At 41.8% G+C, this 15,905-nt stretch overlaps 1 protein-coding gene across 1 annotated transcript in view; it reads right to left on the minus strand.

Moving 5' to 3' along the window:
- The window catches only part of swi5 (SWI5 homologous recombination repair protein), a 17,514-nt gene extending 1,698 nt beyond the window's left edge, over nt 1–15,816 (minus strand). Inside the window, exons 1-5 of the mRNA XM_062959443.1 lie at nt 15,666–15,816; nt 1,873–2,045; nt 1,197–1,245; nt 917–1,032; nt 501–595 (exon numbers count right to left, since the gene is read on the minus strand). Of these exons, the coding sequence (XP_062815513.1) occupies nt 501–595; nt 917–1,032; nt 1,197–1,245; nt 1,873–2,030 (418 nt within the window). The 5' untranslated portion in view covers nt 2,031–2,045; nt 15,666–15,816. The remainder of the gene's footprint in view (nt 1–500; nt 596–916; nt 1,033–1,196; nt 1,246–1,872; nt 2,046–15,665) is intronic.
- Nucleotides 15,817–15,905: the final 89 nt, after the last annotated feature.

A 15,905-nucleotide genomic window follows, 5' to 3' on the forward strand; every position in this document is an offset into this window, starting at 1 on the left:
TGTAATATATAACATATAATTAATATTATTATATGGTATTATTATTAGTATTATATTGTATAACATAAGATTATTATCAATATTATATGTATATACAATATATTATATTATTAAAACTGATATAAAAATATTATATTATAAAACTGAGGGCGGGGGCCAGGTAAATGACATTGGAGGGCCGCATCCGGCCCCCGGGCCTTAGTTTGGGGACCCCTGATCTGGATACTCATCCTTGAATTGTGTTCAATCATGGAGTAGGGGCAGAAATTGTGTGGCCCTTCATGATCACTGAACTATAATTTCCAGACCTTTAGCCTGCAGAGTTAACAGTGAAATCCCACAACGTCTGAAGGTACACACAATTTCAACCACTGCACAAGAACAATAAGAACTTCTGACAGTGGAGTAGCTTTGGCCTAAGATAAACCACTTGAAGTTATCTACTGAAAATGAAATATTTTAAAAGAAAACTACAAACAGGTTCCTCCTTTGGTTCTTACCTAGTCTGCCTAAAAGCATTTGTCCGGTATCTTTTATCTCATTGTATTCATGGAGCAGAGCGATGTGGTTTTCTAATTCCTCTAAACTGCATCCTCTGCGAAGAGTAATATTCAGAAAAGGGCACGTTTAGTTCAGATTGGATGTAATTTTTATAACGACAACCTACTCAAAATACAATAGTTTCAGTAACAAAACACAGACATTCTGCTTCCACCAATCTTTGATAATTCTAATAATTTTTGAATTCCTGAAATTGTTATTATTTCAAGCTATAATAATTTCGGTTGCTACAGTGGAAAAAAAAATCCCGACATAAATCCAACCATATTGAATGGGAAGTTTCCATTCTGGTCATCGGAACAATTTTAAATAACATTAGAAGTGTCAGTGTGCTAGAACTATGAACAATACTTACTCAGCTAATAGAGGGGCGATTTCTTTGTCTAAAGAAATAATTTTGTTCTTCAGCTCTTCAATTTCCTGCTGCAGAGTCTCCTTATCCGCAGGCTGACAGGCTCTTAGAGATGGAACCTATTGAGCAAAGACAAGGTTAAGATTTTGCCAAAAGCTGTTAGCATAAAAGACTTCAGGAGTATCGTCCACATGGCCTGGAATTGCATATCTTCTATTCCCCTTCCTCCCAAAACTTGATTAAAATCTAATTTGAATAGATTTCCTTCCATACAGATACTTACGGGAGACTTGAAACTTGTGTTACAGTTTCTCTGGGTTGCAAGAGGTGTCCTGAGTTTAAAAAAATTGCAGATCAATTAATATAAAGGGGGCATTATTTAAGACAAAGGTTCATCAATGAACATTTGGGGATGGAAGATTGATTTAGGGTAGAATAATAATTTATAAATATATAATATATTGTATATACATATAATATTGATAATAATATTATAATGGAATACAATATTATACTACTAATAATACAATATAATAATATTAATTATATATTATATATTAAGTGCAATATTACTAATATTACCATATAATGATATAGTACAATATAGTAATTTAATGCTTATATTGTGCTATGCTAATAACATATTGTATGTTCATTTGATTTGTAAGCCGCTCTGAGTCCCCTTCGGGGTGAGAAGCGCGGGATATAAATGTAGTAAATAAATAAATAAATAAAATTATAAATAAATAAAATTTATGCTGATTTTATATTGGAAACCGCCCTGAGTCCCTTTCGGGAGAGAGGGTGGTATACAAATAAACTTTTACTTACTTACTTACTAAAATGCTGTATTAATTCTACAATGTAGATGCTGCCCAAGATTAGTGAAAAAAGTAAATAATAAATAATAATAACTTTATTTATACCCCACCACAAATCACAGTGAAATATACAAATACCTTTTTTGGAAGGGTCTTGGTGAGGGTCCCCCCTTCCCTCCTGGGCTTTGCTCCCATTCCTTTTGAAAAGAAGATATTTGCTCAGGTTTCTCCATCCCGGCTTTTTGCAAATGAGCGCCAGAGAAGCAGATTCCCCCAACTTCCTCTTCCATTTGCATCTTGGGATTTGTAGTCTAAGGAAGTAGAGAGGAGGGGGAAAATTCGGTATTTGCACTGCATTGGCTGCTGGGCTTGCAGTCTCTAGGCAGAGTTCATTTCTAATTTTCATAATACTATTGAGTGGCCCATGGTGCTTTGGGAATAGCACCCCATTACTCTCTCCCTATTTGGGGGATTCTGGGAGCTGTAATCTCAAAGCTCTGGATTGCCTTTAAAAAGCCAAACTCTGAATTAAACAGGGTTTCTTTTCTTTCATACAGTGCACATTGGGTAAGAGTTCATCTTCTACACTGTAGAATAAATTATTTACAATTTATTTATGTACAACATTTATACCCCACCCTTCTCACCCGAGGAGACTCAGGGTGGCTTACAGAAATTGGCAAAATTTATTGCCCTATCTGTCCATTCCATAATAGTCCCATTGTTGTTGTCTTGCCATTTTATACCACACTTTATTGTCCATTCAACTTGAGATTTCCTTTTCCCATTTCGTAACACTCTGCATTTCGCCTGGGATCTACGAATTAGTCTCCTATTTTTAACACTGTATCCTGCTTGTTGATTTTAATGATTGTTTTTATTGATGTTGATGTTTTTTACTGGGATAATTGTTTTATTGCTTTGTTACTGTTATTTGTTTGTTTTATCGGTCCTGGCCCCATGTAAGCCACCCCGAGTCCCTTCGGGGAGATGGGGCGGGGTATAAAAATAAAGTTATTATTATTATTACAGTAGAGTCTCACTTATCCAACATAAACGGGCCAGCAGAATGTTGGATAAGTGAATATGTTGGATAATAAGGAGGAATTAAGGAAAAGCCTATTAAACATCAAATTAGGTTTTGATTTTACAAATTAAGCACCAAAACATCATGTTATACAACAAATTTGACAGAAAAGGTAGTTCAATACGCAGTAATTGTCAGAACCCTGCTACTAGAGCCTGGATGTGGCTCTGAGTTTCAGGGTCACTGACAGTGATAAGACACCTGCGTCCCAGGACTCGGAGGAGAAACGGCTGATGGACTTGGCGGGGAATTTGCGCGGGGTTTTACTGAGCGGGAAGAGACTGTTCAAATGAGGGGGAGGGTATATAAAGGAGGGTTGGCCGGAGCCTCCCATTCTTGGCTTTTCTGATGTTCATGTTTCCTACAGTAAAAGTTCCTGGTGATACCACAGAGAGTCTCGTGTGTTCATTCAGGAGCGGCTGTGGTGAGCTGACACTAAGCCAAGAATACGGACACCATCCCGCTGTAGCGGTGAGGTGTAACATGCAAGTGGAGGATGAAGAGCTCTTGGGCGCCGGAGGAGGAAGGTCGGAAAGGGCCACTCCCGAGACGGACGCTGAGTTCCACCAGCTGGCGGCCCTGGCGTCATCCACCGCTTATGCCCAGCCAAATGGGGTAACCCAGAGGCGCGGAGTGGTGCGGGGAGATAGCACCGGAGGAGAGGAAGGTTCACCTTCCCCAGGCCCGCAAAAGATGGTGTTTCTGGAGGAGAGGATGTCGGCGATGGAGACCACCCTGGCAGTGATGTCGAGGGCGATGGAGCGCCTGGCGGTTTTGGCGGAGCCGGAGCGAGGAAGGGAACTCCGGGCTAGCTCAATGTGGGACGTGAGCATGGGAAGCAGCCAGGGCTTTGCAGACCTCCCAGCACCGAAGGGAAGGGAAATGCGAAAGGAGCCCGGTGCCCGGCCCAAGATCCAAACGAGCCTGACGCGGGTGGAGGAGAGTGACGACGAAGGGGAAAAGCCTCCGAGAATCCCGGCTACGCTCCCAACTGAGACCCTGGTGCCCCTGGCGAATGCCGGGCGTGGCACAGGACAAAGGGAAGCAGCAGCGGGGCCCACTGGCCCGCAAGGGGGCTTGCGACGGGCGGAGAATTGGGGATTGCCACCACAGGGACCCCTACCGAGACGAGAGGAACTAAGGATCGAGTTTGGGGGAGAGTCCTCTGAACTGGATTTTTTCCTGACCACGGTGAGGGGCTATATGGAGGACAATGCCCACACTTTTAGAACGGAATCCAGCCGGGTACGGGCCATTGGTGCAGTGTTGAAGGGGGGAGCGGCCAGCTGGTACGTTCAACTACACGCGCGGCGCGACCCATGTCTGGGGTCACTCCGACGCTTTATGGGGGCCCTGGAGACCCGTTTCCGAGATCCACTGGAGCAGATCCGGGCGAGGGAGGAGTTGAAGACCGTCTCCCAGGGGCAGAGGTCGGTATCGGAGTATGCGGAGGAGTTCCAATGCCTCGCTGAAAAGGTGCCGGAATGGTCTGCAGTGACAAAGATAGAACTCTTCAAAGAGGGGCTCAGGCGGGAGATCCTCTCCTGGGCGGTGCATCGTGATGAGCCTGACACACTGCGCGGATGGATTCAGCTGGCGGGGCGCATCGAGACATCGCTGGCCCAGGCGAGGAGGCACCGAGGAGGGCTACAGCAGCGGCCGCAGATGAAAGAGGGGAGCCGGAAGGAGGGATCAACCCCAGCCGGGAGGAGAACGGAGCCGACAGGGAACGTGAGCACCAGCAGGAGGGGCTGCTTCGTGTGCGGCCGTTTGGGCCACAGGGCTGCCGAGTGCTGGCAGAGAAAAGGGGAAGGCGGAGGCCCGCCCAAACCAAGAGCCGTGGCAGGGAAACGCGCCGAGGAAGAACCACCGATGAGGCACCACTCGGGGGGGTTGGTAAGTCAGGACAAAGCCATGATAGTGGTCCCCATTCAGCTGGAAAGTGGCAGCAAACAAGCAACCTGCAAAGCATTTGTGGATTGTGGATGTTCCAGGAACATCATCTCCCCTGAATTAGCCGAGGGATTGGGATGCGAAAGAACGAACCTAGAATCCCCAATAGCTTTTTCGCAGTTGGACGGATCCACAGCATCGGGATCATTAGCTAAGTACAGTACCGAAGATGTAAAGTGTAAGATAGGGAGTTGGGAAGGAAAGGTGTCATTTGTGATATCACAAATAGCCAGCTATAATGTTATACTAGGCATGCCATGGCTGGGGCAGGCCAACCCGCAAATCAACTGGGAGGATAAGAGCATGATCTTCAGGATGAAGTTGGAAGGAGGGAGCCAGGAAGTGGAAAGGGAGCCGGGGAAAAGGGGGGAGGAAGACTCTATCAGGATAGCAGAACTGGCAGATAAATTACCCCCAGAGTATCGGGATTTTGTGGACGTATTCGATGAGAAGGAAGCAGACAGTTTCCCACCGAAGCGGAGAGTTGAAGTGAAGATAGAGCTAGTCCCAGGAGCAGAGCTTCCTAAGGCAAAAATATACCCAATGTCGGCTAGGGAAAAGGAGGAACTGAGAAAATACATTGATAAAAACCTAGCGAGGGGTTTCATAGAGCCTTCAAATTCCCCTCTAGGGGCGCCTGTGTTGTTCAGGCGCAAAAAGGACCAAACGCTGAGGCTCTGCATTGACTACAGGGGCCTGAATGCAATCAGTTCTGGAAATAAATACCCCCTACCTTTAGTGAAGGACTTGATCGCCCAGTTATCGGAGGGACAGATATTCACTAAATTGGACTTAATTGAAGCGTACCATAAATTGCAGATTAAACCAGAGGACAGGTGGAAGACGGCCTTCTCCTGTGCATTCGGATTATTCAATTATCGTGTGCTCCCTTTCGGTTTGTGCGGCGGAGGCGCCGCGTTCATGCAATTAATCAACGAAGTGTTGCATCCATTGTTGTACAAGGGAGTCTTTGTTTTTTTAGATGACATATTGTTAGTATCTCGGACTAAGGAGCAACACATAGAACTAGTCAGGGAAGTCCTGCAAAAGTTGAGAGAAGCAAAACTGTATGCGAAGCTTGCCAAGTGCGAGTTCAATAAAGACCAGATAGACTTTCTGGGGTATAGGATTTCCTCCCAGGGAGTGGCGATGGACCCTGCGAAGGTAGAAGACGTGAGGGGGTGGGAAGCCCCCAAAACACGGAAGCAGCTGCAATCCTTCCTAGGGTTCGCAAACTTCTATAGAACATTTATCAAGGACTTTGCGCGCCTCACTTTGCCATTAACGGATTTGTTAAAGACTAAAGGTAGGGGAGAAACAGCCAAAGTGAAGGCCCCAGGGGCCAAACTGACCTGGACAATAGAATGCCAGGAAGCTTTCGAAGCCCTTAAAAAGCGTTTTACTGAGGAGCCTGTCCTACAGCACCCTGATATGTCTAAAGCCTTTGTATTACATTGCGATGCGTCAGACCGGGCATATGGGGCAGTTCTGCTACAGAAAGACGAGGGGGGGAACCTGAAGCCATGTGGCTATCTGTCAAAAAAGTTTAGCGATACAGAAAAAAACTGGCCGATTTGGGAGAGAGAAGCCTTAGCGATTCTAAAAGCACTAGAGTGCTGGAGACACTTTCTGGAAGGAAGTGGAACACCGTTTGAGGTGTGGACTGACCATAGAAATTTACAGTATCTAAGATCCCCTCGTAAACTATCAGCGAAGCAAATTAGATGGGCCCAATATTTCAGCCGTTTTGATTTCAGACTCAGATTCTTCCAGGGGAAACATAATATACTCGCTGACGCTCTCTCTCGGATGCCTCAGCACGGGGGAGGAATTCAGGAATCTGAAGGGAGTATTTTTCTTGATAAGCAATGGGGCCTGGCAGTACTAACTCGAGCACAAGCGGCCAAAGAAAACAAACGTACTGCCATTTCCACGGGGGGAGGAGAAATATGGGAGGAAGAGTTGAAGCGAGCGTATGGAATGGACAAATGGTTACAAACAAACAAAGAAAAGGGAGAATTGTGTGGGGATTTGGTGTTTGTAAATAAGAAATTGTATATTCCTGAATGTTTAAGACGAGAAATGTTAAGGAAGTACCATGATAACAAGGGTGCGGGTCATCTAGGCCCCACCAGGACCATTAAACTGTTGGCCAAACAATGCTGGTGGCCCGGAATGAGGAAAGACGCCAGGGGATACGTCACGCAGTGTGAATTATGTGCAGAGGGAAAAACACCACCGGGGAAGCCCCAGGGGCTATTGCAGAAGGTGGTGGAGCCCATGAGGCCATGGGAATGCGTAGCCATGGATTTTGTAGGCGAACTACCCCCCAGCAGAGGCCACAGATACATTTGGACAATATTGGACCTATTCTCAAAACAGGCACACTTTGTGGCTCTGCCAAAACTCCCTTCAGCTGAAAAACTTGCTGATTTGTATGTGAAGCATGTATATCGCCTACATGGGTGTCCCGACAAGATAATTAGTGACCGGGGAGTCCAATTTACTGCAAAATTTTGGGGAAAATTCTTACAGCTGTTAGGAGCAGAAAGGAACCTGAGCTCGGCCTTTCATCCCGCGACCAACGGGGGGGTCGAACGTACCCAACAGACACTGTGCCAATTCTTAAGGATGTACACCAATTATAGACAGGATGATTGGGCGGACCTTCTTCCGTTTGCTGAGATGGCTTTTAACGGGGCCGTACATTCGGCCACAGGTCGTGCCCCATTCGAAATAGTATACGGACAGGAGGTGGCACCTTTCCCCAGGCTACCCGAGTGGAAGGAAGGGGAGGGCCAGACCGACGAGGAATGGCCGGCCAAAATCAAGCAAGGGTGGCAAACCGTGGTAGAGGCATTGCGGGAAACACAAAAGAAGTACAAGCTCTTTGCGGATCGTAGGCGCCGAGAGGGGGACAAATTAGGCGAAGGAGATCTGGTTTGGCTGAGCACAAAAAACCTGAAATTGGGGTTCCCATCCAAGAAATTGGCTCCACGCTATATAGGGCCATTCAGGGTAGCAAAAAGAATAAACGAAGTGACCTATGAGCTGAGGCTACCAAAGGACCTAGGAAAGGTACACCCGGTATTCCATTGCAGCCTGTTAAAAAAGTATAAAGGAACTCTGGACAGCGGGGAACAATAGTTGTGTTTAATCTTTTCCTTCCAGGACGAAGGGGAGGAGGACGCCATGTCAGAACCCTGCTACTAGAGCCTGGATGTGGCTCTGAGTTTCAGGGTCACTGACAGTGATAAGACACCTGCGTCCCAGGACTCGGAGGAGAAACGGCTGATGGACTTGGCGGGGAATTTGCGCGGGGTTTTACTGAGCGGGAAGAGACTGTTCAAATGAGGGGGAGGGTATATAAAGGAGGGTTGGCCGGAGCCTCCCATTCTTGGCTTTTCTGATGTTCATGTTTCCTACAGTAAAAGTTCCTGGTGATACCACAGAGAGTCTCGTGTGTTCATTCAGGAGCGGCTGTGGTGAGCTGACAGTAATGCTGTGTAGTAATTACTGTATTTACAAATTTAGCACCAAAATATCACAATGTACTGAAATCATTGACTACAGAAATGCGTTGGATAATCCAGAACGTTGGATAAGGGAGTGTTGGATAAATGAGACTCTACTGTATTATTATTATTATTGCCCAAAAAATACAATCATAAAAGCAAAACAATACATATAGATCAATTGATAAAATTATTAAAATACATTATAAAAACCTTAAAAACATATACAGTAGAGTCTGACTTATCCAACATAAACGGGCCGGCAGAACGTTGGATAAGCGAATATGTTGGATAATAAGGAGGCATTAAGGAAAAGCCTATTACACATCAAATTAGGTTATGATTTTACAAATTAAGCACCAAAACATCATGTTATACAACAGGTTTGACAGAAAAATTGGTTCAATATGCAGTAATGCTATGTAGTAATTACTGTATTTACGAATTTAGCACCAAAATATCATGATGTATTGAAAACATTGACTACAAAAATGCGTTGGATAATCCAGAACGTTGGATAAATGAGACTCTACTGTATATAATTAATTCCATTCGTCCAAGATCCTCATGCTTCATCCTTAAATAGGCTATGTCAACTTTTATCATTTACTCATCAAAAGCTTGGGCACACAACCATGTTTTTACAGCCCTTCTGAATGCAGTTTAACACCACTTGAACTGTCATGGCTCATTCTGCGGAATCCTGGGAATTTTAGTTTGGTGAGGCACCAGCATTCTTTGGCAGAGCAGGCTCAAGACCTTATAAAGCTACAACTCCCAGGATTCTATAGCATTGAAATGTAAGGTGATGACAAGCTGCATTCATTCTACAAATTATTATTATTATTATTATCAACACAACGACGTTGTATGGCACAGCAAACAAGATAGATATGCTGGATTTCGTTTCGCAAAACCACAAGTCGAACACTTCCCAAGTGTCTAGGACTGTGTGATGTATTTTCTGATGATGTGTGCAGATCCCAGTAGGGTGGCCTTTTGCAGTTGGCAGATGGTGATTTTGTCAATGTCTATTGTTTCCAAATGCCGGCTGAGATCTTTTGGCACAGCACCCAGTGTGCCCATCACCACCGGGACCACCTGTACTGGTTTCTGCCAGAGTCTTTGAAGTTCAATCTTGAGGTCCTGATAGCGGCTGAGTTTTTCCTGTTGTTTTTCATCTATGCGACTGTCACCTGGGATGGCAACATCAATGATCCAAACCTTGTTCTTTTCCACAACTGTGATGTCTGGTGTGTTGTGTTCCACAACTTTGTCAGTCTGGATTCGGAAGTCCCACAGTATCTTTGCATGTTCATTTTCCAAGACTTTTGCAGGTTTGTGATCCCACCAGTTCTTTGCTGCTGGGAGGTGGTACTTGAGGCATAAGTTCCAATGAATCATTTGGGCCACATAGTTGTGCCTCTGTTTGTAGTCTGTCTGTGCGATTTTCTTACAGCAGCTGAGGATATGATCAATGGTTTCGTCGGTTTCCTTGCACAGTCTGCATTTTGGGTCATCAGCTGATTTTTCAATCTTGGCCTTAATTGCATTTGTTCTAATGGCTTGCTCCTGGGCTGCAAGGATCAGGCCTTCTGTCTCCTTCTTCAGGGTCCCATTCGTGAGCCAGAGCCAGGTCTTCTCCTTATCAGCTTTTCCTTCAATTTTGTCAAGGAACTTTCCATGCAGTGTTTTGTTGTGCCAGCTGTCAGCTCTAGTTTGTAGTGCGGTTTTCTTGTACTGGTTTTTTGTCTGCTGTGCTTTGAGGAGTTTCTGATTTTTGACTTCACTCAAAGCAGGTTCTTCACTTTGCTTTCCATATTCTGCCAGGGCATGTTCTTCTTCTTTGACGGCTTGTTTTACTTGCAAGAGTCCTCTGCCCCCTGATCTTCGAGGCAGATATAGCCGGTCAACATCACTGCGAGGGTGCAGTGAATGATGAATGGTCATGAGTTTTCTTGTTTTTCTGTCCAAATTGTCCAGTTCCACCTGTGTCCAATTTATAATGCCAGCAGTATATCTTATGACAGGTATGGCCCAGGTGTTTATGGCCTTGATGGTGTTGCCTCCATTGAGCTTGCTTTTGAGAATTTTTCTGACCCTTTGTGTGTATTCTTTGCTGACCACAGTTTTCACATGTTCATGCTTGATGTTGTCCAGCTGTAGTATGCCCAGATATTTATAGGCCTCTGGCTGGTGACCCTTTATTGTTTGGCCATTGGGCATATTTATGCCCTCACTTTCAATGATTTTTCCCTTCTTCAATGCCACTGTCGAACATTTGTCCAAACCAAACTCCATGTTGATATCAGTGCTAAAAATTCGGACAGTGTTGGTCAGAGACTGGATTTCAGTTTCCGTTTTCCCATATAGCTTCAGGTCATCCATGTACATCAAATGTGAAATTTTGTGAGAATTCTTAGATATTTGATAGCCGAGATTTGTTTTTTGTAAGATTGTTGACAGAGGGATCATGACAATAATGAAAAGCAGAGGGGACAATGAATCTCCCTGGAAAATTCCTCTCCTGATGTTGACAAGTCCATAGCTTTCATTTCCAACAAACAGTTCAGTTTTCCAGTGCTCCATCATGTTTTCAATGAAGGTGCCAACTGTTTTACAAATCCCGATGGCGTCCAGGCACTTGATGATCCAGCTGTGTGGGAGTGAGTCAAAGGCCTTTTTGTAGTCAATCCACGTCATGTGAAGATTAGCTTTTCGGCTCTTACAGTTCTCCAGAATCATTTTGTCAATCAATAACTGGTCTTTTGTGCCCCTGCTTTTCCGTTTGTTGCCTTTCTGTTCATCTGGCAAGATGTTTTTTTCTTCAAGATAGTCTTGAATTCTGTCAGCTATGATGCCAGTCAGTAGTTTAAACATAGTGGGCAGACACGTTATTGGCCTGTAGTTTCCTGGTGCTGCTCCTTTTGCTGGATCCTTTTGTATCAGGTATGTTCTTCCAGTTGTTAGCCATTCACTGATACTTCCTTTCTGCAGCATCTCATTGAATTGTTGGGCCATTTTTCCATGTAAACTAATCAGATGTTTGAGCCAAAATCCATGAAGTTGATCACTACCAGGCGATGTCCAGTTCTTGACTTTTTGCACTCGTTTGCTGATCATTTCAGTTGTTATTTCCATCAGTTCCATTTTGTTCTGTGAGAATTTTGTTATTATTATTATTATTATTATTATTATTATTATCATCTTCATTTCTATCCCGCTCTTCTCACCCCGCAGGGGACTCAAGAGCGACGTACAACATACATTTGGGCAAAAATTAAAATGCCTCATTATACAAAGCAAATAAAACATGACATAAAATCAGTAGAAACAATCAACATATAAATACAATTTAAAACCATTAACATTAAGATATTAAAACATAAAAACAGCATCTAGATACACCCCCCATCATGATCTTAAGGTCTTCTTTGGATGGTGCTGAGTGACTGGGCACCCTGAGTCAAATATAAAAGGCATGGCCCTAAAATGCCCAGTCTAAATGCATAAATAATATAATAAATTGCTACACACAATATAATAAATCCGTTTTGTAACACTTTTTAAAGTTTTGAGCTGAGCAGTATTTCTTCATAAATGTGAAACGGCAGCGGAACAGCCTCCAGACAAGTATGAGAGGAGCTGGTATTTCAGGTAGAGTAACCAGCCCTTCCCTCTGAGTCATTATTTAATAAGCTTTTCACATGGCTTGAGTACTTTGGGAATGATATGATGGGAGGGAGGAGACGCACAGCTTTTCTCTGAGCCGATTCTCATCCTGAGAATCCGCAACCAAGGATCTTTTCTAAGCAGGCCCAAGACATTTTGCTGGCGAGACGCAAAGGCCTGGAATCGAAAGCTGGATGATGAATCTTGCAATATAATAATAATAATAATAATAATAATAAATTCAAAGACTCTGGCAGAAACCAGTGCAGGTGGTCCCGGTGGTGATGGGCACATTGGGTGCCGTGCCAAAAGATCTCAGCTGGCACTTGGAAACAATAGACATTGACAAAATCACAATCTGCCAACTGCAAAAGGCCACCCTACTAGGATCTGGGCGCATCATCCGAAAATGCATCACACAGTCCTAGACACTTGGGAAGTGTTCGACTTGTGATTTTGTGATACAAAATCCAGTATATCTATCTTGTTTGCTGTGTCATAATAATAATAACAACAACAATAATAAAACTTTATTTATACCCCGCCACCATCTCCCCGCGGGGACTCAAGGCGGCTCACATTGTTACAAAAGTAACAACACAAATACATTAGCACAACAGGTTGAAACACAATAAGGTAATAAAACAAAAGTTAAAACAAAAGTTAATACAACAGTAATACAGTAGAGTCTCACTTATCCAACATAAACGGGCTGGCAGAATGTTGGATAAGCGAATATGTTGGATAATAAGGAGGCATTAAGGAAAAGCCTATTAAACATCAAATTAGGTTATGATTTTACAAATTAAGCATCAAAGCATCATGTTATACAACAAATTTGACAGAAAACATAGTTCAATACGCAGTAATGTTATGTAGTAATTACTGTATTTACAAATTTAGCAACAAAATATCATGATGTATTGAAAACATTGACTACAAAAATGCGTTGGATAATCCAGAACGTTGGATAAGCGAGTGTTGGATAAGTGAGACTCTACTGTAATATCAAACAACCACCAATACAATTCAGTCAAAACTTAAATTAGTGTTGTTTAAGGTTTTCATGGCCGGAATCACTGGGTTGCTGTGAGTTTTCCGGGCTGTATTTATTTATTATTTATTTATTTACAGCATTTATATTCCGCCCTTTTTTCTCACCCCGAAGGGGACTCAGGGCGGATCACATTACACATATAGACAAACATTCAATGCCTTTTAACATAGAACAAAGACAAACAAACATAGGCTCCGAGCGGCCTCGAACTCATGACCTCCTGGTCAGAGTGATTTATTGCAGTTAATTGAAGCTGGCTTGCTCTCCTGCCTGCGCCACAGCCCGGGCCCTGTATGGCTATGTTCCAGAAGCATTCTCTCCTGACGTTTCAACCACATCCATGGCAGGCATCCTCAGAGGTTGTGAGGTATACAGTATTGAAAACTAAGCAAGTGGGGTTTCTATATCCCTGAAAGGTCCAGGGTGGGAGAAAGATAAAATCCAAACACCGATGGATCTGGACCAAACTTGGCACACAGACCCGATATGCCAAAATATCATGACTGGAGGGGTTAGGGAACTGACCTTCCTTTCTGGGAAGTAGTTCACCCACAACCAGAGAAACTGTGACCTCCATTTGGAATAGTTTAAAAATTGACTTTTTCAAATAATCCAAATAGAATAAAAGTCAGTCTATTATGCATGTTTGTCGGTTCATACCACAAAAAACTCTCAAGCCAAAGTATTGTCAAAGGCTTTCATGGCCTTCATTAGGTTGCTGTGAGTCTTTCGGGCTGTCTGGCCATGTTCCAGAAGCTTTCTCTCCTGATGTTTCGCCCACACCTGTGGCAGGCATCATCAGAAGTTGTGAGGTACCTCACAACCTGGCCAGACTGCCCTCTCAAGCCAAACATTACCTCAGGTTCGACAAATATATCTATGTATATGTGTGTGTGTGTATATATATATATATATATATATAGTAGAGTCTCACTTATCCAACGTTCTGGATTATCCAACACATTTTTGTAGTCAATGTTTTCAATGCATTGTGATATTTTGGTGCTAAATTCATAAATACAGTCATTACTACATAGCATTACTGTGTATTGAACTACTTTTTCTGTCAAATTTGTTGTATAACTTGTATAATTTGTAAAATCATAACCTATTTTGATGTTTAATAGGCTTTTTCTTAATCTCTCCTTATTATCCAACATATTCGCTTATCCAACCTTCTGCCGGCTCGTTTATGTTGGATAAGTGAGACTCTACTGTATATATACACACACACACATGCATATATACAATAATTTACAATAATATATAATATTATAATATATTGTATATGCATATATTAATATTATTTTGTAATACAATATAATACTAACAATACAATATAATAATATTAATTATATATTATATATTACATGTAATATTATTAATAATATTACAATATATAGATATACAGTAGAGTCTCACTTATCCAAGCCTTGCTTATCCAAGTTTCTGGATTATCCAAGCCATTTTTGTAGTCAATGTTTTCAATACATCGTGATATTTTGGTGCTAAATTCGTAAATACAGTAATTACAACATACCATTACTGCATACTGAACTACTTTTTCTGTCAAATTTGTTGTATAACATGGTGCTTAATTTGTAAAATCATAACCTAGTTTGATGTTTAATAGGCTTTTCCTTAATCCCTCCTTATTATCCAAGATATTTGCTTATCCAACGTTTTGCCGGCCCGTTTATGTTGGATAAACGAGACTCTACTGTATATACATGTAATATTAATAATAATATTATGATGTAATACAATGTAATAATAATTATAATTCACTATTATAATTGTATATTTATTTACATGCAATATTACTACGTAATAATATGGCAATATAGTTGTATAATATAATATGTCAACCCGTTTATGTTGGATAAGTGAGACTCTACTGTATATACATGTAATATTAATAATAATATTATGATGTAATAAAATGTAATAATAATTATAATTCACTATTATAATTGTATATTTATTTACATGCAATATTACTACGTAATAATATGGCAATATAGTCATATAATATAATATGCCGGCCCGTTTATGTTGGATAAGTGAGACTCTACTGTATGTGTATATATATATATATATATACACACACACACACACACACACACACACACACATGCATATATATATTTTATATAATATTATAATATATTGTCTATGCATGTAATATTAATATTATTTTGTAATACAATATAATACTAATAATACAATATAATAATAATAATAATAATAATAATAATATACATCACACAGTCCTAGACACTTGGAAAGTGTTCGACTTGTGATTTTGTGATATGAAATCCAGCATATCTATCTTGTTTGCTGTGTCATAATAAAATAATATACATGTAATATTATTAATAATATTTATTAATTATAATTAATAATAATTATTATTAATAATAATTAATAATATAACAATATATAGACATAGTACAATGTGGTATTTTATTGCCAGTCTTGTGCTATGCTAATAATATAATATTGTATGTAAATTTAATTTGTAAGCCGCTCTGAGTCCCCTTCGGAGTGAGAAGGGCGGGATAGAAATTTATCAAATAAATAAACCTTTCTTGAAAATGTTAACTTGGTTATATAGGAATTTGGCACTCTAATGACCAATAATTACCTCAGATTTGATTTCTCTATACAATGTTTGGTTGTTTTTGTTTTCTTTCCCTTGACTGAATGGAATGCAGGAGCGCAATTCATTCGTGAGGGAACTCTGAGCGACGAGGCCACGAAATGGCGTGAAGACCGACTGCGCCTGCGCAGGGAAGGAGCGGCGGGGGGGGGGGGCCGCCTGTCAAGGATCGCGCCTGCGCAGTGCCGCTCCCCAGCTAGGTCTCCCCTCTTGAGGATGGGCCTG

This window comes from Anolis carolinensis, unplaced genomic scaffold, assembly GCF_035594765.1.
Source record: "Anolis carolinensis isolate JA03-04 unplaced genomic scaffold, rAnoCar3.1.pri scaffold_7, whole genome shotgun sequence".
Classification (NCBI taxonomy): Eukaryota; Metazoa; Chordata; class Lepidosauria; order Squamata; family Dactyloidae; genus Anolis; species Anolis carolinensis.